The sequence below is a fragment of the Sceloporus undulatus genome, chromosome 6, assembly GCF_019175285.1.
Source record: "Sceloporus undulatus isolate JIND9_A2432 ecotype Alabama chromosome 6, SceUnd_v1.1, whole genome shotgun sequence".
NCBI classification, from domain to species: domain Eukaryota; kingdom Metazoa; phylum Chordata; class Lepidosauria; order Squamata; family Phrynosomatidae; genus Sceloporus; species Sceloporus undulatus.
Window position 1 is genome coordinate 122251242 of NC_056527.1, and position 21883 is coordinate 122273124.

The following is a 21883-nucleotide window of genomic DNA, read 5'->3' on the forward strand; positions in this document are numbered from 1 at the left end:
CCAGGAACTGGCACCTTGTTTGTGTTCATTGGCCACAGTTGCTTCATTTCTGAAAACTCACCAGTAGCTGATACTTCATGGACCAGAACCAGCCCAGGGACCACCACCGCTATGAGTAGCACCAGTCTAACTAAACATTTCCCCCTTGGAGTAAAAAGAGAATCTGACCTGTCGCACAAGGCAAACAGATCTGCCAGCTTTGGCTTCAGCCTACAATTTCACTGCAAAAGCTGCCCTGGAACGGGCCAGGATGAAAGAAATGATGCAAATCCAAAGCACTATTGTAATGAATTATTCACACCTGGGAAGGAAGATTTACCATACACTTTGAAGCGGTTTGCCTAAGTGGTTAGAGAAGGAAGGAGTATACCAGAGGGAACTTCAGGTGCAAAGTGATTTCTTAGACACAGGTTCGGATCTGAGCTCAAGCAGAGGAACACTCGCCTCTGTGACTTGGCTTTCCTTTTGATGCAACCAGGGGCAATAACACAGACTAGCATGGCTGGGTTTCTTGGGCACCCCCATTTCCCTTCGCAAAAGCCACATTAAATAAAAGGGAAGTTATATAAGCATCCTTTCCCAACTCTCAGGAAATTTGTACCCATGTGTTGTGCTGTTATTCCTCTGGCCTAAGTCCAATGATAAGTCCCACCCAGAACCAAGCTCAGCATTTGACTGAATAGCATCTTGTGCAAACTCTTGAAAACTGGTCCTTCTCCCAAGCATTTTTTCTCTCTCGGCATTTCAGATCACAGGCTCATACTTTCGTAGCGGGAATGTTTCTGGCTAACAAACCACTCTGACACTTCACAGCGCGGTGCTTTCAGCGATGCTTCCCCCTCTTGAAAATCCTAATCCCCTAGTTAGAGGCATCAGAGTTTAACTGCTGCAGAGATGATTGTAGTGTGTGACAAACAGGGGATTAGAAAGATGGAAGGCAGAGAAACTGACAGCAGCGGAGATGGGGAAAGAGCTAATCTGCACACAACATGAATGGAACTAGTTTTAATAAAATCGGAACAAGACTGTACAGATATGGTTCAGACAGGGCTTAATTTGAAAGGATTCTGGGCCTCTGATATTAATTGTGGGGAGGCCATATTCAGAATCTAGTTTTGTATCAGCCCTTTCTTGCAGAACCCACTACATTCCCCATGTATTACATATAATGCTTGTTTCCAGTCCCTGCTGAGGAGCATCCAAACTCCTTTCTCGACAGCTTTGTCTCAGTAGATGATGATGGAACACCATAGTTTTAGAATGTAACTTTTTTTGGACCCCAGGTCCCAGAATCTCCCAGTTTGGCCATGCGTGATTCTGAGAGTTGTAATCCAAAGTAACTCTTCCAAGCTTGGAAATACAGACTGACTTGCACAAAGGAGCAGGTCTAGATGAGCTCTGCTTGCCCTGCTTTTCCTCCTTGAGAAACAGACATGTGACTTTCAAATCTAAAGCAGACTATGTCCCGCTTCATGAGCCAAATGACCTGTCTGTCCTTCACTCCTCTGCCTTAAGCACCAAGCGTGTTTTTCTGACGGAACATTAGTTTGGTATTTTTAGTACAACTTGAGTCTCCCTTATCTGAAATGCTTGGGACCGGAGGAGTTTTGGATTTCGGAGTTTTTCAGACTCCGGACCTTGAAATAGTTGCATGTACATAATGAGATATCTTGAATATGAGACCCAAGTCTAATCATGAAATTCATTTACGTCTCGCATGTGCTTTATACACACAGCCTGAAGGTCATTTGATACACAACATTTTAAATAATTTTGAGGCATGAAAGGAAATTTGCATACATTGAATCAACAGAAAGCAAAGGTGTCACTATCTCAACCATCCATGCAGAGAATTTAGGACTGTGGAATATTTCGTATTTCAGAATGCTGGATATGGGAGACTCAACCTGTATCTCTTAACCCAACTCCTTTTTGCCTGCTTAGAAAAAAGTGAATAAGAAAGGCTTTGCAATTGTCAATCAGCATTGCACCAATCCAGCCTCCACTTTACCTGGGGCAGAAAATGATGCATGTGCCACCAAAGCAGGGGATATATTTCTACTCTGGGACAAGGCTAAGTTACATACCTATGTCTGCATCCATGTCTGCTTGGTTCCTACCTTAAATATGTTGCCCAGCATAGTTGCTAAAATGAGCTGGGAGGGCGCTTTGGCAGGGATTATCTCACCCTTATTTCTTGCTCTTGATCCAGAAAGGTTTTTGGGAAGCCTGGAGACAAGCAAACAAAGATGGAATGAGGAAGTCAGCAAAGAGACACCAAAGGCAGCCTTAAGCATTTCATGGAACTGGAGGCAGACAATTCAAACAGCATTCTCCCTTTATGTATTAACTCGAGACACAGTCCGTCAGAGCAAGATTATTTGGCAATCTCCACCAGGGATTGTTGGTGAAACGTCAGGAATAAACTCTTTTAGAACATGGTTGGAGGGGGACAAAGCTGGACCCAAGAGCTTTCTGGTTCCCAATGCACACCTGGGAAAAGGTATGGCTCAGGATCCCTTTTACACAGTGCTCAAAACTGAGCTGTATGCCAGCAGCAAGTCACCAACAGGATTCTAACCTTAATCTGCAATTTCACACAATTTTCCAGCTTCAGGAAGGGATCTAGAGATTGTTGCCTTCTATTCGTAATCCGCCTATGATTTCCCATGGCTTCTGAAACCTTCCCCCCAACAATAACCAGTTCGGGAGGAAAAGATGCAATGCAGCTGCAATATTTTGGTGTCAAGTGCCCCTGAAAAAACCAGAAAAAACCAAGTTTTGCTTTGTTTGTAACTACATAATGGCTCAGGAAGATCAGACTTTGGTGAAACAGTTCCACAAACAACCTGATAAATAGCCAAACAGATAGGAACTCTCACTCAGCGGAGCACAAGGTCCCATGTTCAATCTGTGTGCATGCAAAAGGCCCCACATCGCTGGCATTGCTGATTTGTTGTTAAAGGTTCTGGTTGTAAGTGATGGGCAAGACCTCTGCCAGACAGACACTGCCATTCAGAATAAATATGGGCTAAATGAGCCAATAGTCCAATGTAGTATAAGGTCACTGCCTGTGTTCTCTTTGTGCACATACTCTGTCTCATGGAGTGCAAACCTCTGGCCTGTATTACAGCCTTTTTAAACTGCTTTAATGGGGCACTTTAGGAACTGCCATGCCATGAAGACAGAGGGAGCAAGGATCATTAACAGTGCTTTTCAGTGCCTTGTCAAACTGCAGCACAGAGAAGCCCTGGGTGTTAAAGATCATAATGCACTGTAAACCTTCCGGCATGAAGTTGAAAATGCGCTATCTAGCAAACAAATGGATGTCTTGAAGACAACGAAAGCAGTGGATAGTCTTATTTTAAGTGTCCACTTATTAAAATGGAAAGTGCTTGCATTCAGGAGCTATTTTTGAATTGGGATGCCCATGCCCAGAGCTGGACACGATATTCCAGGTGAGGCCCGACCAAAGCAAACTAGAATGGCACTATGACTTCCCTTGATTTGGACACTATACTTCTATCGATGCAGCCTAGAATCGCATCGGCTTTGTTAGCTGCTGCATCACACTCTTGTAAGGTAGAACCCAACAGGTCCTCAATTTTCTGCAATGACCAAGTGATGAATCCTATTGCATCCGTGTTTGAACCCCTTCTTTCTCTGGGGGCCAAATAAACACAGTTGTGGGGAGTCTCCGGGGATCACTGTGCTTGTGGTTGTTGTCTTCCATCCCTGCACCCGCCGTCTGCCCCGGAAGCACTTCAGCCTGGCATGTCGCCCGGCTGCTATTTTGAGAAATAACTCCATCCAGCCCCATGGGGGGAAATGTCCAACATGCGCTTTCATCACAGCATCGTGGAGCAAAAGGCGATTTCACGCTCTGCTCCAGATTCTGCTTTGCTAATCTAACTAGAGAGGGGTTCACTTCTCAGCTCCCCCTGCCTTCATTCCCATTAGAAAGCTCCAATTTCAAGGCTCAATTTCTCAGCTGTCTCAAACTGCTTAGGGCTGAAACTGAACACACAGGATCAGATGGGGCTTCGACTTCCCCCACCAGTCTTCTTCTCTTTTATTTATCCCTTCCCTTGCTTCGTAACTAAAAGTGACTTGTTTTAAAAGGGCTCTCTCTCTCTCTCTCTTTTTATTAAATGGCTTTCAGCTCAAAACTCTGACCTACATTGAAGACTGTATAATTTAATCAGGATGAAAGAAAGTTCTCTCATTTCTTAACACCACATTTTTAACTCTTACCACCCTGTCGGAGGGAATTCTGATCAAAACATGCACTATTTTTGCATCCTCTGGGAAAATATATACACACACACATTTAATTTTCATTTGCAACAGAGCAGAGGCATTTTCACACATGAGGCTTAAATCAGTGCATAATGGGAATCTAAATCTCACATTTGGCTGGAGTATGTCTCTTATCTAGCCTGTGTTAGCCCAGTCCAAAAAGTTGAGCTAATTCCGTCTCCAGACTCCATAGCATGACCAAGAACCAGAAATCACAATGGGATTATGTAGATAAGGCCTAACTTGGTTCCCATAAAATCCAACTGCCCTGATTTTGCAGGGACAAATTAATCTGTCATCCCACTTTTTCCACTCTCTTAAAAATGTCTTAGGTTTTTTTCCCCTCCTCTTCCCACTTTCCCCCCTTTTCCTTGGCTAACTTCCATTGCTGCAAACTGAGTTCAAAGTTTGCATACAATTAACTCAGCAAGAAGGAGAGGATGGATGGAAGTGTGGCCTTCCCAGCAAGTTCAGGCAAAAGCAAACTGCTGCAGCCTCTCTTGGATTGTGTATTCTTCCTCATTAATAACTTCTGCCATCTTGACCATATTCTAATGTTGCTTGGTCATATGTGTTCCGGTTTTCAACTTATTCATTCTAAGACCTAAGGGCATAGTTATGGGGTGGCCAAATGAGAGCATTGACTCCTACAAAATATTTTCAAGTTCTACTGGCTTCATCCTCAGGCAAAGATGTTAAACATCATACAGGAGCAAAAAAGATGCATGCATCCTCTGAAGATGCCAGCCCCAGATGCCGGCGAAACATCAGGAGCAAACTCTTCTAGAACATGGCCACATAACCTGAAAAACGCACAAAAAACTAAACATGCTCATGTTAGAGTCAGAGGCCTACATTTTGTCAAGGTGTTGTTTTTATTGTCATTTAAGTTGGTCTGGGGGGATATCAATGCAAGTGGAGGCCACTCCTCCTTTCGGCCACATGGGTTTTTGGAGTCAAATAGTTGTAAAATCCAGGCTACAGGTATGATTTTTAACCCCTTTGCCTGACAAAGAAGCCAGTGGAGCTTCAAAAGCTTCCATTAGGTATTTTGTGCATTGCGGTTACTCCAATAAAGGCATCACTGTTTTGTAGATTTTGGATGTTATTGTATTTTGCTGTATGGCTACCCTGGGATATGTTTTCAGAAGACAGGCCTGCTTTCTAAACAGCCAGAAATCCCATCTCACAGCAACAGGTTCCACACAAATCCCCTGCTCAAACTGTTGTCTTGGTTTCTTTTTAAGAAAAGCGTATTCCTTCCGAGGGAGAAAAGTCTCCTATGTTGCTACCAGAGGCTTTGAAAGGACCTCAGATAACACTTCTGTTGGTATAAATGAGACAAAAGGTGAGCAGGGAATCTGACCCTCTTGTGTGTTCTGCTCAGCCAACCGTAGGACTGGTGATCCCAAGCAGCTCAGCTGCAGCCCTTGCAACAGCTGTTCAGAGCCTCCACTCCCAGAGCTATCTGGAGGTAAAAAATGGAAAGGAGAGAGACATCGGTATAAACACGTCATTGAAGGCACTGCTTCGTCCTTATGTAAAAACAGCTCAATTCACTCCTTCTCAGGTGTGGGAGCTCTGTGGGGGCGGTTAGGAATCTGGCACATGGCAAATCACCAAAGACCAAACATGGCAGGAGGGGAGCTGGCAGCCTGCCCAGGCATCTCTGGCCACAATAGAGGTTTAACAAAGCAAACCTGCTCCGTTAATCCCCCGTGGGTGTGAAACCTATAGGCTGCCAGGCATCGGCAGCTACACCTGGCTCTGAAAGGTTTTAATCCTTCCCAGTTTGAGAGAGTAGAGAGAAGAGGCTGCTTGCTGGTGCTACTTGTGACAGCAGCCGTGAGATTTCGTACACTGCCAGGTTAGAGGTTGAGAGTGCGTTCAGGGATTCATGGGGTGGTAAGTTCAGGCCCCGAGGCTAAAAGGAGGGAAGATCCACCCAAACAGGTTTGTTGCTGTCCTTTGCTGTTAAGTTGACTTCAACTTATGGCAACCCTATGACTCAGAGATCCTGCAAACCCAGGGTCATAGCTCCCTGATTTGAGCATTTTCGTTGTGTGCCTTCAGGTTGTTTTTGACTCACTGCAATACAAAGTCAAACCTATCACTGTGTTTTCTTGGCAAGATCTATTCACAGGAGGTTTGCCTTTGCCTTCCTCTGAGGCTCAGAGAAGAACAGAAATCCATCCGTGATACGTTTCATTGGCCAACTGAAATGCACAATATACTTGTTGCAAGCTTTCGAAACTCTGTGGGCTTCTTCATCAGGCAAACCAAACAGGAGCGGAAAAAACAATTGGAGATGTTAGTCAGATGCCTGCCTGCTGTTTCAGTCCTTAGTAAAAATGGTGTGCTGGGGAGGAGATCTTTTGCAGGCAGGGTCTCTTCTTTCTGGCCATGCAGCAATAGGAGATTTTCAAAGCCGAGGAAATTTAAAGTCCACTTGCATCTCAACAGGGACTCCTCTTTTGCAATCCAATATGCCTCCATTCCAGTGTTGTCACAGGCTTCTTTGTAGGCAGAGAGCAATGGATTCCTCAAGAAGTCTTCATGTTTTTGCATAAGGAACATTTTGGTGATGTAGAGGTAAAACACCCAACCACTACACCATGCTGCTTCTCGCTCTTTTCCTACTGCTTTTCACTCTACCAAGCATTACAGTCTTTCCCAGCAAATCAAGCTGTTCCATGATCTAACCAAAGTACAACATCTTTAGTTCAAGTCATCTTTGTTTCTAGTGACAATTCCAGGCTTGGTTTGCTTTTGGACACCCCATTTGTCTTGGTACCCCCAGAACTCTTCTCCAGCAGCACATTTCAAATGTGTTTAATTCCTTTTAGTCAGCTTGCTTCACTGTCCTATGTAGAAATCTTAACAGTATATTTTTTCTTCCAACTGCTTCCAAGGTTTTTTCATTGAATCTGGTTGGTCCAACATAGCGAGACTTCGTTGTAAGCACTGGCCAACAGAGAGAGAGAGAGAGAGGGAGCCCTTGCCTGCAAAAGAAGGGCAATGTTTTTTCCTGATCGCCCCGGAAGGGTTGCACTTCTTCCTATAAAAACTGCTGGTGTGCAGCCATGGATGCTTGGAAGCTGCTCACTCGAATTATCATGGCCGCTGAGGAGGAGAATCGAACAGCTTTAAGGTCCAGCTTCTGAGCCTCTCTGTTGGCTGAAGCAGAAAATGACTTTTTTTGCCGTCCTGAGCTTGAGAAACCTCAGCTAGGATGGGATCAGGCACTGGAGTACATCCACAATACACAACGACAGCACTCGGATACTGCCGTGCCTCCATGCAATGCAAAGCCAGAGATTTGTAGCTTAGCGAGGTGCTTAATATCCTCAGCTAGAGAGTTCTAGTGCACAGGCAGAGAATTTTAAAGGCTCCTCTGCAAATTACAGACCCCACGAATCAGTAGGTTGGAGCCACTGCAATGAAAGTGGCATCCATGAGTGCTATAATGAGTGGGTTCAGGCCCCATTTAATTCTCTTTAGATTTTCCAGAAAGACACTCTCTTCCCAGCTGCTTACCAGCAGCCAGATAAGCATTGCTGGGACAAAGTTGTGGCTTTGGCCTGAGCAGGGAAGGGGGTCCCTGCTATGTGTGGTAATGGGAGCGATCTGAGGAAGGGTCTCATCTCTCCCACTCTTTCCTCCCTGACTTATTGGAGGCCAAGAAGAGACTCCAGAGACCTGCCGGGGGTGACTGTTAGTGGACACCCACAATATGCCCAGCAGCTAGGAAGGTGTATGGCATGGAGGGAAGACCAAGGTTTGATGCCGCAGATGCGGGAAAGAGGACAGTGTCTCTGGTACTTGAAGCATCCTGGATCCTGGCTCAACTGGAGGTTGGACAACCTTCTTGCTTTGCTCCCACTGTCAGGCTGCATCACTTGGTGGTTGCAGGAGAAACTCCTGAGGAGTCCAGCTTCCTCTTCTTTTCCCCCTAAAAACATCTGAGTTATGCAGCATCCTCCAATTGGGGTGGAAACTAGCGAGACGTAAACGTGGAAAAGGCATCATACTTCATCTTGGCAGCAAAGGAAAAGTAACTGCAGTTCTGTAATTTATAACAGAATGGTGGAGTAGTGCTAGACTTTGAAGAGCAGATCTTCATTGTGACATTCAACGCCAGCGACAATGCCAAGGAGAATCCAAAATGCAGGTAGCCGAGCCGCAATATATTTTAAAGGATGTATTTCCGTGTTTGTCTTCAACAGGAGTGGACCTTTTGCAAAGCTAATGACTCTTGACCATTCACAAGACCCAAAATAATTTTGGATTACAACAGGGTTAGTTCATAACAATACACTGTTACTCAGAAAAAAAAACATTTTTCCTACAGCTGTTGTGAGGAATGCAGCTAAACATAGGGCCTTCAGATGGAGAAGATGGCCCTATGTTTGGCATTTGTTGCTGTGCTTCTGTTTTCAAACATCCAAGCAATGCCTTTGGCATCTTGAACTATTTCCCAACAATTCCTAGCACCAGCTGCCACATTTTATTCCCACCCTTGAGTGGATTTCTTTTTAATTTAGAACAAAAAAGCATCCTTCTCTTCTTTCCGCTTCTCTCCGTTAATTCATTCAGTGTTATCATGTTCGAGTTCATTAATGGAACAGCACTTTTGCACTATGGAGTTTATCACATGAGAGGCAAAGTGCCCAAATCCCATGGATAAATGGAGTTTGAATCCTGGAAATATCCCTCAGGAGTGGGCTTGTTTTCAGACATGTCGGGAGATTTTGACATTAACCCGACATTAACCCATGCAGAAAGCCAAAAAATCACGCCACTTTTTAACTTTGGGATTTTCTAATGCTCAAAGCACTGTGTCATGTCGGCTCTGCACAGTACAGTACAGTACAATAAATACTCCCAGAAGGAGAAAGTGTTGAAGAAGACCGGTGGACCTCCAAGAGCCCTTCTCCCAATCACTGTCAACTCTCTTTCTTTAAAACATCATTTGCCTCCCATTGAAGAGAACTGGTCTCATTAGTCTCACAGAAACAAGGAGGACATCAAGTACACCCAGCACTGTGGATGATGATTTGCAGACTCCCTCTGCCAGAATTGTTGCAGTACATGTTTTTCAGTGGAGGCAGGATTCGGAGAGCATTGTCCAAAAGAAAGTGGACTTTTCCAGCTGTGACTGCACCTGGTCATGGGCCAGGCCCTGGGCTACAGCCATGAGCACCATCTGGGCAGTATGGTTTCTAGGTCAGAAACTTCTGACCACTCTCAGGATCAAGCGCACCCACAATGGCCTCTCAGCGCATCCAAGCCCTTTGCTCATCCTCTTCCCCTTGGCTTTTGTGGCTAGCATTATGAACCTGGTTATCTTCTCCTTCCAGCTGCCTCCTGTAATTTTCTTCCTTCTTTGCTGTTTAATTAGCACCCTGATGTGGTTGAACATAAAGTGTGTGTGTGCATGGGCATGTGCGCCTGCGTGCCTGTAGTGGGATTACTTAGCTGGATAACTGCTTTTGTTTTCTTTCCCCCTGCTAGACATTAAGAGTTGGAAGAGGTGAGTTAAAAGAGGATGATTTACATCGGCAGTGATCCTCTCTCCCCCGTGAGGGCTTTGGTTCCACCTTCGGGATTTACAGCCTACTCTGGTTCAAACAATGTTCGGGAACTGGCAGCTCATGAAAGCAAAGGATTGAAAGCAGCCAGCTGGAGACAGATGCCAGGAAAGGCTTCCCACTTCACAATCTTGCTCATCCTGCTTCTATCCTGGCCTCACATAGCGGCCTATAGCCTAGGGTTCTGGCCATCCCTGTATACCTAGTCCTTCCAGTATCACTCAGCTCTAAACTCCAGCTCTTTGGCAGTGACAGGGATGCTCATTTATCCCTGGCTTAGTGGTTAAGATGCCAATTCTGATGATTGGATGATCGGGAGGTTGGTAGTTTGAGACCTGCGTGCAGCATGATGGGGTGAGCTCCTGTCCCTAGTCCCAGCTTCTGCCAACCTAGCAGTTTGAAAGCATGCAAATGCAAGTAGATAAACAGGTACCACTTCAGTGGGAAGGTAACAGTGTTTGGTGCAGTCATGCTGGCTACATGAACACTGGATTTGTCTTTGGACAACGTTGGCTTAGAAACTGAGATGAGCACCACTCCTTACAGTCGGTTACGACTAGACATTCACTACCTTTACCTTTACCTTTTAAAGCTGGACTAGACCCTTGGAGATGGCCTTTGAGGCTGGAGAAAGGGATGTTGGGTGACCAATTGGAAAAGTAGGATCTACGTAAATTCAACCTAGATAATGAGGAAACTGAAATAGTCAAAGATTTCCCGCATCCCGGATCAAACACTGATCAGAATGGAAACTGCTGTCAAGCAAGCAGAAAACTAGGAATGGGAAGGGCAGCTATGAAAGAACTGGACAAGATTTATAGCCTTATATAAAAATATATAACTGAATACTAATGTTAGGATGGTTCACATCATAAGTGTTTCCCATTTCTATGTATGGTTGCGAAAGCTGGATAAGGAAGAAAGGAAACATTCTCTGAAGGCAGCCACAGATGCTGGCAAAACGTCAGGAAGAAACTCTGCTAGAACATGGCCACACAGCCCAAAAAACCCACAAAAAACTATTGATAGGAACCATTTCAATTTGAACTGTGGTCCTGAGGGACAGTTCTACAGATACCATGGACTGCTAAAAAGACCAATAAATGGGTCCTAGAGCAAATCAAGCCTGGCCTTTTCCTAGAAGCCAAGATGACTAAACTGAGGTAGAAAAGACAATAATGCTTGGTAAAGTTGGGGGCTATAGGAAAAGAGGAAAATTGTGCACCAGATGGATAGATTCAACCAGAGAGGCCACGTCATGGCCATGAATTTGCAAGAGATAAGTAGGGCAGTGGAGGATAGGGTGACTTGGATGTCCCTCATTTCACAGAGTAGTCCTTCATTGAAGATGACTTGGAGGCAATAAACAACAACAGGTTTCTAGCCCTCAAGGCTTCTGATAAAAGATTAAATGAGGAGAAGGCAGAAAATGCTAAGCACCACTTCATGCAATCCAATTTGGCAGGTGGGAGAAGCACTCGGGGTGATTGCTTCTCGACATGCCAGGCTCAGTGCAGCCTGCCTTTGCTACGCTGCCAACCCATTTCTGGCAGCGTACCGATGCTGCGGTGAGCAGGAGGCTGAAAATCAAGTTCGCCACTCAGTGAAGCAACTTTGCCATCGCTTTCCCTAATGCCAAATCCTGCTGAGAGTCACCAAACTTGTATGCACCCCAGACCAGTTGGTATGTGTTAAAAGAATTTCCGCACTGAAAACTTAAGGGTGGAACAAGACGTCCTGTTTCAACCTTGTGTCTTCAAAGCCTGGCTGCACCTTTTCTTCTGCGTATCAGGGCCAAGAAGGTGTGATCTGCAACACAGAAATGGTAGACAATGCTCCCCATTTTCTGTTTTTGTCACAGAAATTGGATTCAGGTGTTGCATGTGGCCTTTGGACTGCAGTTTGCCCATTACTGCTAAGAGAGCTCTCCTTTTCTTATTCCATGACCACTAGGTTTGCCCAGATGCTCTTTGTGAGCTACCTTGACAAACATCCTTGGAAACCTAGGTAAAGAATGTCTAACAGACCACCTTTATGCGCATTGGCATTCTCTAAAGTCTAAAGATTAGCCAGCTGAGGCTTATCTCTGCAGAAGCCATGTTGATTCTTTTTCAGCAGAGCTTGTCCTTCCATATGAGGGGTGGACAAATTTGGGATACTGCAAAGCCCCTGAAAACCTTCAGATGCTACATCCCTCTGCTGTCCCCACTTTTGCAGCCAGTGTAACTAGCAATAAAATTCGAGGGTTCCACAAAATTCAAGGGGCTTCCAGAGTACCCCCCCCCCAGCACCATAGACACTGCAGGATAGAGCAACTTTTCCTTTCCATCACAAAGGAAGGAGCAGAAGGGAAACTGCCAAAGAAATTGGCTGCAATTTCAACATCGTGGATTGCAGTGAGTTCTGCATGAGCTGCAAAAAAAAGGGATGCACGACTACCCACCCATTTCAGATGCCTGACAATTTCATCTTTGATAACACCTCTGACAATTTAGCATGCAAAGACATACTGTAAAAGGGGAAATGGCTGGTCATTTCTACTTTCCCCCCATATCCACAATCCTTTTTTTTAACGGTGTTATACTAGTTACGTTCCAATCCTCCAGTATGAAAGCCAGTCAGTCCTAGTGACGTGTTGCATATTTTTGCACGTGGAAGGAAATGGCGACAGAAGAACGATTTGATACGTCATCAGGGAGACAGACACTGAAGCGCGCACAAAAGCTGACATTAGTATCTTGCTGGCCGGGGGATTCTAGGAAAAAGTAATTTTCCAAGTTCTGCATAATCCTTAGTCTCTCAGCGCATAATGCGATTTGGACTCAAGGCTGGCCTCAGTACGGAAGGTGAGATGTTTTCTTCACACCTCCTGCTGAATCTCAGCCCTGCATCCCCTACTCCATCTCATCTTCTCCTCCCTTCCATTATTGCTCTAGAGTATTTAATTAGCCCAGAGAGTACCTCACCTAACACAGATAGCATATCCGCACATAAACTGTTACTACTCCTACTTGGTGTTAAGTGCTCACAATCAGCTAATCAAATCATCTTGGCATCATGTGCGTGAGCTGCATAATGTATTCCCTTCACAGTGAACACAAGGAATTTCAATGCGCGGATGCCCTGAGTTTGTGCATATGATTTTAAAAATGTTTTCACCTTGCAATAAGGTAAGGACTGAAGGAGAAGGAGAAGGAAGAGGAAGGAGAAGAAGAGGCGGACGTAGTGGCGGCACCGACAAAAACCAGCAGTCCCTGGAAAGGTTATGCTGGCCATAGAATATAAGCGGTGGAAATAAGGGTGTTTTTTTGAAAACATTAAAATTAGTAGCATTAAAATACTTTTGAAGAGATGCTTCTCTAAGGAGTCATTCTTGTACACGTTATTTTTTTGATTGGAATCACATCTCTTCGAGTTTGGTTGCTCCTGTGCCATAAAAATGGAGTCACCGATCCAAATGTATTCAAAACACATTCAAGGCATGCAGACTTCAATCCCGAATTATCCCATCAGTTGCCATTCACATTGCCGATGATGCGAATCTTTTAGAAAAACTTGGGGGGGGGGGGGGGGATACCGATAATGGTTTTTTTTTTTTTTGGGTAGCCCCCCCCCCCAAAAGCATAATCGGGTGCCTTCAGGATGTATGTGAACAACAAAGATTCAACCTGGATTCATCCTGGATTATTTTCATCATCTGAATAACCTTAGTCTCTATTTATGACATTTCATCTGCACAAGGAAACCCATCCCTTTGCCTAACCATTCCAGCGGTCTAATTACACATTTGATAAAAGTTTTCTTTTGTAAAGGAGCACAGATATGTCACAACACACTGTCCACAGATATTGACACACCTGTATATTATACATATAATGCCTCTGGTAGCAGGTAGCACAAACCAATTCTGAAGCAAGAACAAGTTTATACTATTCCCAATGGCCCAACCGATTTTTGGCTGGAGCAGGGTTAGAAATGCCCTGCAGAAAACAACCTGTGAAGGTGTCGACAATTACTGAAACAAAGAAACAAAAATCCGGGTCCTGCTACCTTGGATTGGATTCAATTTGTTCCTTTGTCGGCTTCACCTTCCTATCTTCAGATTTATTTTCCTGCAGTATCCTCTAAAGATTTACAGGCCAAGGATGGGGAAACATGTCAGTTTTGCTTTCTCTACCACGCAGTTTTGTCAACCTCATGTTGTTGTTTTTCCTGTCTTAAATATGAATAAACCAGCAGAGATTGCTGTACTCAGCAAAACGAAGCAAGGTGCAAAGACCTTCTTCCTCGTCGGCATTGGCCAAATTTCATACGCTCGGTTATTTCCATCATGAAGAAGGCCATGTTGTGCCTGCCTGCCCAAGAGCTGTTAAAACCCAGGGACACTCTCAGGAAAAAGAAGTGGCTAGTTACCCCAAAACACGGTTAAACACAAAGGGAATCAAGTCCAGACTTTTATGAGAGAGGTTGCCAAGGGTTGTTGCTTGTCAAGCAACCAGGTAACAGGTAACCAGGTTACCACCCTTTGAGGATGCATGAAAGGACTTTCTCAATTCTGAGAACTGTAGTTTGTTGTGGCACCAGAGCTCTCTGACAAAACTACAATTCCCAGAATTCCATAGCACTGAGCCATGGCAGTTAAAGAGGTGTCAAACTGGATTATTTCTGCAGTGTGGATGCATCCTAAGAGGCAATTCTAAAGTCCTCACGTAAACTACAGGTCATAGGGTTCTGTAGAACAGAGATGCGGCAATTAAAGTGGCATCAAACTGTGATAACTGCTCAGTTCAAATTCACTCTCAGCCTTAGACAAGGCATTCCAACCTTAAGAACGGGGAGCAAAATTTGGATAAAATCTGGGAAATTGGCCATGGGGCATGGCTATCTAGGGATGCACAGAGGGATGAACTGGAAACCTCAGGAGAATGAGATTCAGCCCCAGAGCCTGTGCTTCCCTGGATCCCTACTGCAGATCAACAAACATTTATACATTGGAAAGACAGAAGAGGATTAAACTCAGGCCTGCTCCAGAAAGATAAAAATGACACTCACTCCATGTTTTTAGAGCTGAATTCTGTATGGAAAAGCCCAGCTGGGTACAAGCCGGTGGTAGAGGCTCCTAAATTGCAGAAGACTTGGGTGATGTCTTTCAGCTCTGGGCACCAAAGAGCTGTGCTGGTTTTATCTGTGGGTAAGAAGAAAAGGGTTTTGAGACCACCAGGCTGCAGTAGGCAGGAACAGATCTTAATATCCATTCTCTTGTGCTAATAGAGTACTGGAAAAGCTTACTGGTCCAGAGCATTTTAAGCAGGCTGGAGTACTTAGCCCATCTGGTAGTAGGTATTCCTGCAGATGAAGGCTTCTAGACCTTCCATGATAACACACTGTGCAGCTGTTTCATTGTTACTTACTAAATGTGTATGTGTATGTAGCAGCAAACAAGAAAAAAAAACAGAAGAAAACGTTGGGAAACATTGGAAGGTTATGAACAAAAGGTAGCAGTATCTGGACATGTGCATCTTTAAAATTATGTGAGCAGGGCTGGGCAATTTCACAATCAGTGCCTCATTTTGAAGCACCCTAAATCCACTTGTGAATAAGCACTCTGACATGCCGTTTCAAGTGACAAGCCAGGGGAGGTCAAACGTCTTTGCAATTTATTCCTAGACATCACAGGAAACACTGCCGAGGGCACCTCTTTGCGGCCAGATCTGCCATACAAACTTGCATCACGTTTACTCTGGTTCAGCTGCTGAGACTTTCCTCAAAAGAGTGTTGCAAATGGCCATTTGTCAAAAGTACTGGGAATTTTGCATTCAAGGTCTTCAGCCCCTATTGCAGAAATACGGTCTGCAAGACGGTAAATCTCTGAGATACCTCATTATGCATTTGCAAATATTCCTAAATCCAAAACGCTTCTAGCCCCAAGCGTTTTGGATAAGGGAAATTCAATCTGCAAATGAATATTTTCCATCCTGGTTAGCCACTGACTAGTGGCTCATTGAACTGCAGCCATGTAACTGGATGACCTCAAGGAAAGACAGACACAACACTTTGCACACACAAGATCAGGGGGTCCCCTGGGTCCATCTTTCTGCTCTTCTGGTGTGCAAATAGATAAGCGGGTGGGCTGAGAGAGTGACTCAAATCCTGCTCACATCTCATAATTGTCTATCTTGATCGCCGGCCAAAACCACAGCCTTCTTTGTAAGCCATTTGCAACTGTTGTTGCACTGAAAAAAGAAAGCTGAACTGCTCCCCTAATTACAACTTAGGAGAGGGAAAGGAAACTCTGTTTTGGAAGAAGACAGGCTTTTCCCTCTTCACCTCACAATTACCTGACGCCTGGCTGGGCCGTGTCCCGAGCAATTTGGTTGTGAGTCGGCTGCAAAGAAAGGCAGTGAGAGTGTTTCGGCAAAGACAGGGTGTGTTGCAACTGGGGATCTGGAGGGAGCGCAGAGGACGGGAGGGAGACCTGCCAGTGGTTGTGCATGCACACAAAAGAGCCCTTGTGTGCTGTGGTGCGAGTGGGAGGCTTGGCACAAAAGGAAAGAGATCAAGGAGTGACGGAGCCAGATGTAGGAGACACGGTTGTCCCAGCTGTGGGTCTGCGAGGCAGATGGCTGGACTGGGAGGCGCTGGTGCTTTGAGAGGAGACAGGGCCGATTTGCAGGACGATGGGCATTTGTGCAGAGATGAGTCTGGTGTGGAGGACCCTCTTGCCCTCTCGAGTATAGCTCACCCAAAGAACCTATAAGGCCGGATTCCCACTTACAAATAAACAGCTTTGCGATCCAAATCGATGGATCAGTTTGGCAGCGGAGCGTGGTTCACGCTACATTTGCCCCAACTGCATTTTCTTGCTGCACAATAAAATAAAATAACTTACTTGTGGTTCACATTGACGAACAAATCGATTTAAAATGGACCCCCTCCAGCTGCCAAAGGGCAAATTTAAATCGATTCTGATCCACATCTGGTTCACACTTGCGCAGAATTGGTTTATCCAAAAAGACGTGGGGAAAAAATCAGTGTCAAAAAGACGCGAGTTAAATCCGTCTAGTGCATGGCCCCTCTCTCCGAATTGCTTCAGCAATTCAATTCAAGTGCGAACTGTGGTCATTTAAACTAGTTCAAACCGATTTGCGATGCGGATTAAAAGGTAGTGGGAATGAGGCCTAAGAAGGAAAGAGTTTATTCGGCACTTGGAAAATTTCCTTTTTGGGTTGACAACTCCCAGGTCGCCAAGCTATCTAGATGGTGATGTGAGATGCCTAAGTACCGTAAAGGCGCCAGATCCCATCTGATCTTGGAAGCTAAGCAGAGTCAAACTTGATTAGTACTGTACTTGGATGAGAGACCACCAAAGAATAGCAGGTGCCATTGGTTATATTTCAGACCAAGGAACTGGCAAAGCCGTCTCTGAGTATCCCTTGTCTAAGAAAACCCAAGGAAATCATTGGGGTCGCCATAAGTTGACAGGTGACTTGAAGGCATGCATGCACACTCATACTCCAAAGAAAATTTTTATACACTTTCATTTCTCTCTGCCTCTCTCCTTCCTTCCTTCCTTCCTTCCTTCCTTCCTTCCTTCCTCTTTTCCATTTTCCTTTTTTGACACTTCATTTGACTAAGGGCATATCTACAATGCAGATTGCTTTTAAAAGGCACACCTTCTTCCTAGAACAGCAACAACAACAGAAGCTGAAAAATTGGTCCTATATGACTGGCGCTGTGCTAGGGATCATTAAGGAACCATTCTCCATACTTCACCGATCGGAATAACAATACCAAGATCCCTGAGGGAGGCCTGGGTGGTTAAAATGGCACTGAAGTGATAAGGTTTTGTGGAGCACATAAGACATACATCACCTTCAAACCTCCGTTTCACCTTCCATATCTTCCAATATATTAGGGAGGGAAATAGGGGCATATTAGCAATATCCCTGTTTCTGCAAGGAGGGTCACTGCCCTCTATTACTACACTTTGCTGAAAGCTCTGCTCTACCTGCCTGATACTTTATTTATCTACTCTGTTAGCCTGCTCTCCATTTATACTGGAAAACCAAACAACATTTGTTCTTTTGGTAAGATATATTGGGGGGGGGGGTTTGCAGGGGAAACATAAATTGCCCTATAACATGTTATCCAAAGATCAAAATGTACATGCATCAGGATGGGAAGTGGCAGCCTGAACACGGCTTGGTGCCACAGTGTGCCTGTATTTACAAAGACATGTGCTAGAAACAGAAACCACCCTTCTCCCACTAGATAACCTCCAGAAAGTTTGAACTACAGCATCAGTTATCCCTGGTCTGCATGATCAATGCTGATTTGGGGATAATGGATGTTGCAGTAGGACACATCTGGAGGGGTCTCAGGAGAGATGTACTAATTTAGAAACTACGGTAAGGAAGCTGAACCTAGACCTGACAGAGATGCATGTCCCCATATGTCCCCCATTTTTTAATACCTGAAAAAGACCCCTATGCCCTCTGGTTGCTGGGGGGGCAGTTTAACCTTTTTGACCCCCTTTGATGTGATTTCAACTTGGAGGAAGGGGGGGTTCTTCAAATGCAGAGATACAAATGGAAATCACTTCCAATTTCCCCTTTAATATAATATAATAATAATAAAATTTTATTTGTATACCGCCCTTCTGAAAATCAGGGCAGTGAACAACAGTAAATAACAATACAAATAAACAGAATCATATAAAATACATTAAAAACAATTCAATAAAAATAATAAAATGATCATGCCGGCAAAACAATGCTGACATGGGAGAGGGGAGAATTACTGGTCAGGGTAGGCTTGTTCGAATAAATGGGTTTTTAGCCCCTTCCTGAATTGGGGTAGGGAGGTGGCTGAGCGGAGCTCGAAGGGCAGCGCGTTCCAGAGGCTGGGGGCTAAGATGGAAAAAGCCCTCCTAGAGGTGGAATTATATTTCACCTCTGGAACTCTTAACAATAGCTGCCCTGAAGATCAGAGTGCGCGGGGTGGATTGTACGGGGAGAGGCAGTCCTCCAGGTACCCTGGGCCCAAGCCATTTAGGGCTTTATAGGTAATTACCAACACCTTGTATTGTGCCCGGAAGCGAATAGGCAGCCAATGTAAGTCTTTAAGGACTGGTGTTATATGACTGGCCCTGGCAGTGCCAGTGACCAGACGGGCTGCCATATTCTGCACAAGTTGCAGCTTCCGGGTATGGTACAAGGGTTGCCCCATGTAGAGCGCATTGCAGAAATCCAAACGAGAGGTTACCAGGGCTTTTCAGGGTATATTCTGCCCTAGACAGATGCTTAGAAGCAACCTCAACAAACTGGGACAAAAATTAAACACAGCAGGTCCTTGGTATCTGCTGGGTTTTGGTTCTAGGACCCTCAGTGGATAACAAAATCATTGGATACTCAAGTCCCATTAAATACAATGGCAGAGTAAAATGGTGTCCTTTGTATAAAATGACAAAAACAAGGTTTTTATATTTTTGGAATATTTTCAAGCTGTGCATATTTGAATCCATGGATCAAAAAATCTGTGGGTATGGAGGACGGACTGTACAATCCGATTAGAAAATCGGGACCAGCAGGCAACATGTGCTGCTTGCAACTTCTAGAGATAGAGAAGCACCACGTAGTCTTCTAAAGTAGTAGCATCTTTGAGAAGATGGCTGCCTCCTATGATGAACCTTCTGAAAAGCCTGTGAGCAGCAAAGTACCCCAGCAGCAACACCACATTTGAGGAATTTTGCTTCTGCGCTGTAGGGAGCTGGACTATGGCCAAATAAGGCCCTACGATGGATCGATCGACGTATCGGGGACGGTACGTCATCCTAATTTGTGCCCCAAAATTACACCTCGAGTTTGCCTTGGGCCTTGATATCCGCATGGAGCCAACTTGCAAGCCACATGGGTGGCTCTGAGCTGAAGCGCGCTGGCTGGCTCTAATGGCTTCCCCAGCTGTGCTAAGCCATTATTTTCCGAATGTTTATTGCCACTGTTCCTCATTCGATGCAAGAGCAATAGCCCCATGGTGAAGTTTATGAAAGCCAGAAAAGGAGCAGAGCCTGGTAAGCGTGCCCACTCCTCCCAATATGCTGGAGGAAAGGAAGCTGCTTTCTCAAAACCAAAGAACGGGAGCCGGATAGAAAGCCAAGTCCCTTCTTCTCCTTCTGATAAAGCCATCAAATGGTCTCCATGCCTCTCAGCTACATTCATATCTGATGGATGAGTCCAAGTGTCCACCCACACAGCTCTAACCAGAGCAGGCCATCTCTCTTGGGAGGCTATAGGAGGCTGATGTATCTCTGGCAGCAAATATGAGGTCTTGAAATACAGCTCTGAGATAGGGATTTTTGTAGCAATTCCTTGGATCTGCACTAAGATTCTCCCAAAGGTTTTTCTAAACTAGCTTGTGGTTTTCCCAATGTGGTCCTATGGTAAGAAGGACAACTTTTCTCTCGCCGTTGAAACATTACTGGTAAGATATGTATGAAAGAGCAGGAGCTTATGGGCACCAAAGAATGAGAAACAGTCAAAAACAACTTGTGGAGAGCACTGTAACACAAACTTGGAAAAGGTGTGTAGGGAGATCTTGTAGTACCTTTGAGACTATCTGAAAGAAAGAAGTTGGCAGCATGATAGTTCATACATTTAATGCTTCCTCAGATAGGGAGGACAGTTTGGACGTGAATTCCCAGAACCCCACCACTACCATCATGGTCAGTGGTCACAATCCAGCTATGAAGTTGGTGGGACAGACCCCCATTGAACTGAACAGGAGATGCCCTGGTTCATTCATTTCAATGAGGTCTGGGCAGAAGGTCCCATTGTGCTGCACCCCTTGTTCATTTGCACATTTGAAATTCTCACATCCCACAGCAGTTCTGAACATGGCATGAATGAAGGTGAAATAGGAAGCGTTACTATTGTGTACCCAGTGCTTTCCATCCCCTTTGGCTCATTCAGAAGAGATGTTTCCTTGCACTGTTTCACACTACACACTTATAACACTATGATTCCACTTTAACCGCTATGGCTGCAATAGCAATAGCAAGTTCATTTCTATACTGCTTATCAGTGTACAGTTTGCCAAGGCACTAGAATTCTCTGGTTAATTCTAAGCACCTCTCCTCCAAACTGCAAATCCCAGGATTCCGCAGGCTGTTGCCACAGCAGTTAAGAGTGGAATCATAGTGCTTTAACCATGCAGTGCAGAAGGGCTCCTTGCCTTTCCCACTCAGGAGATGGCCAAGCTCAAGGGAAACGTAAATTTTCCAGGCAGCAAAGATGGGAAATTTCTTTGAACAAGAATGGGAGTGAGGGACTTGTGCTTCCTTTCTCAGGGGCCTAAAACAAAACAAAAAAACCCAAATCACACAAAGGCACTTTGAAGCATACAAGGGAGAGGCAGCATATTCTACATCTTCCTTTGCTTATTTTATAGCTCTCGGTATAAATGGACCATTAAGGAAGGTCCCTTAGGAGTGCAGAAATTCAGCAGTAGCCAAAGGGCCACGTCCCTCACTCCACGCCGCCAAGGACATGGCTGTTCACTCCCACCACCTGAGCATCATCTGGCCCACACATGCTGAGGAGGAAGGAAGTGGCCGCAGTGTTTTTTGCTGCCCCAAACCTCACGTCCCACCCTTCCCTTCCCTTCCCTTGCCCTCCCCCCACTGTCCAAATCCCAGCCTTTGACCTTCTCCAAATCCTCTCCCAAACCCTTTTGTGTTCTTTGCTCTTCTACCTCCCTAGTGCTGATTCACGCCAGATGTTCCCTTTCCTCTCTAGAGCTGCGTGAGGCCTTGCCACTCTCTCCCTTTCTCTCCTGGTTCCATGCTTTTTTGGACTCTCCAACCCTCCCGGTTCCTGCATGTCAGAAAATATACGCTCCACTGGTGGCATCAGTGGGAAAGCCAGTGCGCTCCGCTGGAAGTGATTTTTGTTTCCCCAGCTCCGCAAACGGCAAGAAAAGGAAGGCTCTTTTTTGTG

General features: G+C 45.1%; 1 protein-coding gene across 2 annotated transcripts in view; it reads right to left on the bottom strand.

Moving 5' to 3' along the window:
- The window catches only part of FAM178B (family with sequence similarity 178 member B), a 126845-nt gene that overhangs the window by 70476 nt on the left and 34486 nt on the right, over window positions 1-21883 (bottom strand). For both annotated transcript variants that reach the window (XR_006104720.1, XM_042475999.1), the window contains exons 9-10: window positions 14943-15075; window positions 2121-2229 (exon numbers count right to left, since the gene is read on the bottom strand). Coding sequence is in view for 1 of the 2 variants with exons in the window: in XM_042475999.1 (XP_042331933.1) it covers window positions 2121-2229; window positions 14943-15075 (242 nt within the window). In the remaining variant the exon portion in view is untranslated. The remainder of the gene's footprint in view (window positions 1-2120; window positions 2230-14942; window positions 15076-21883) is intronic.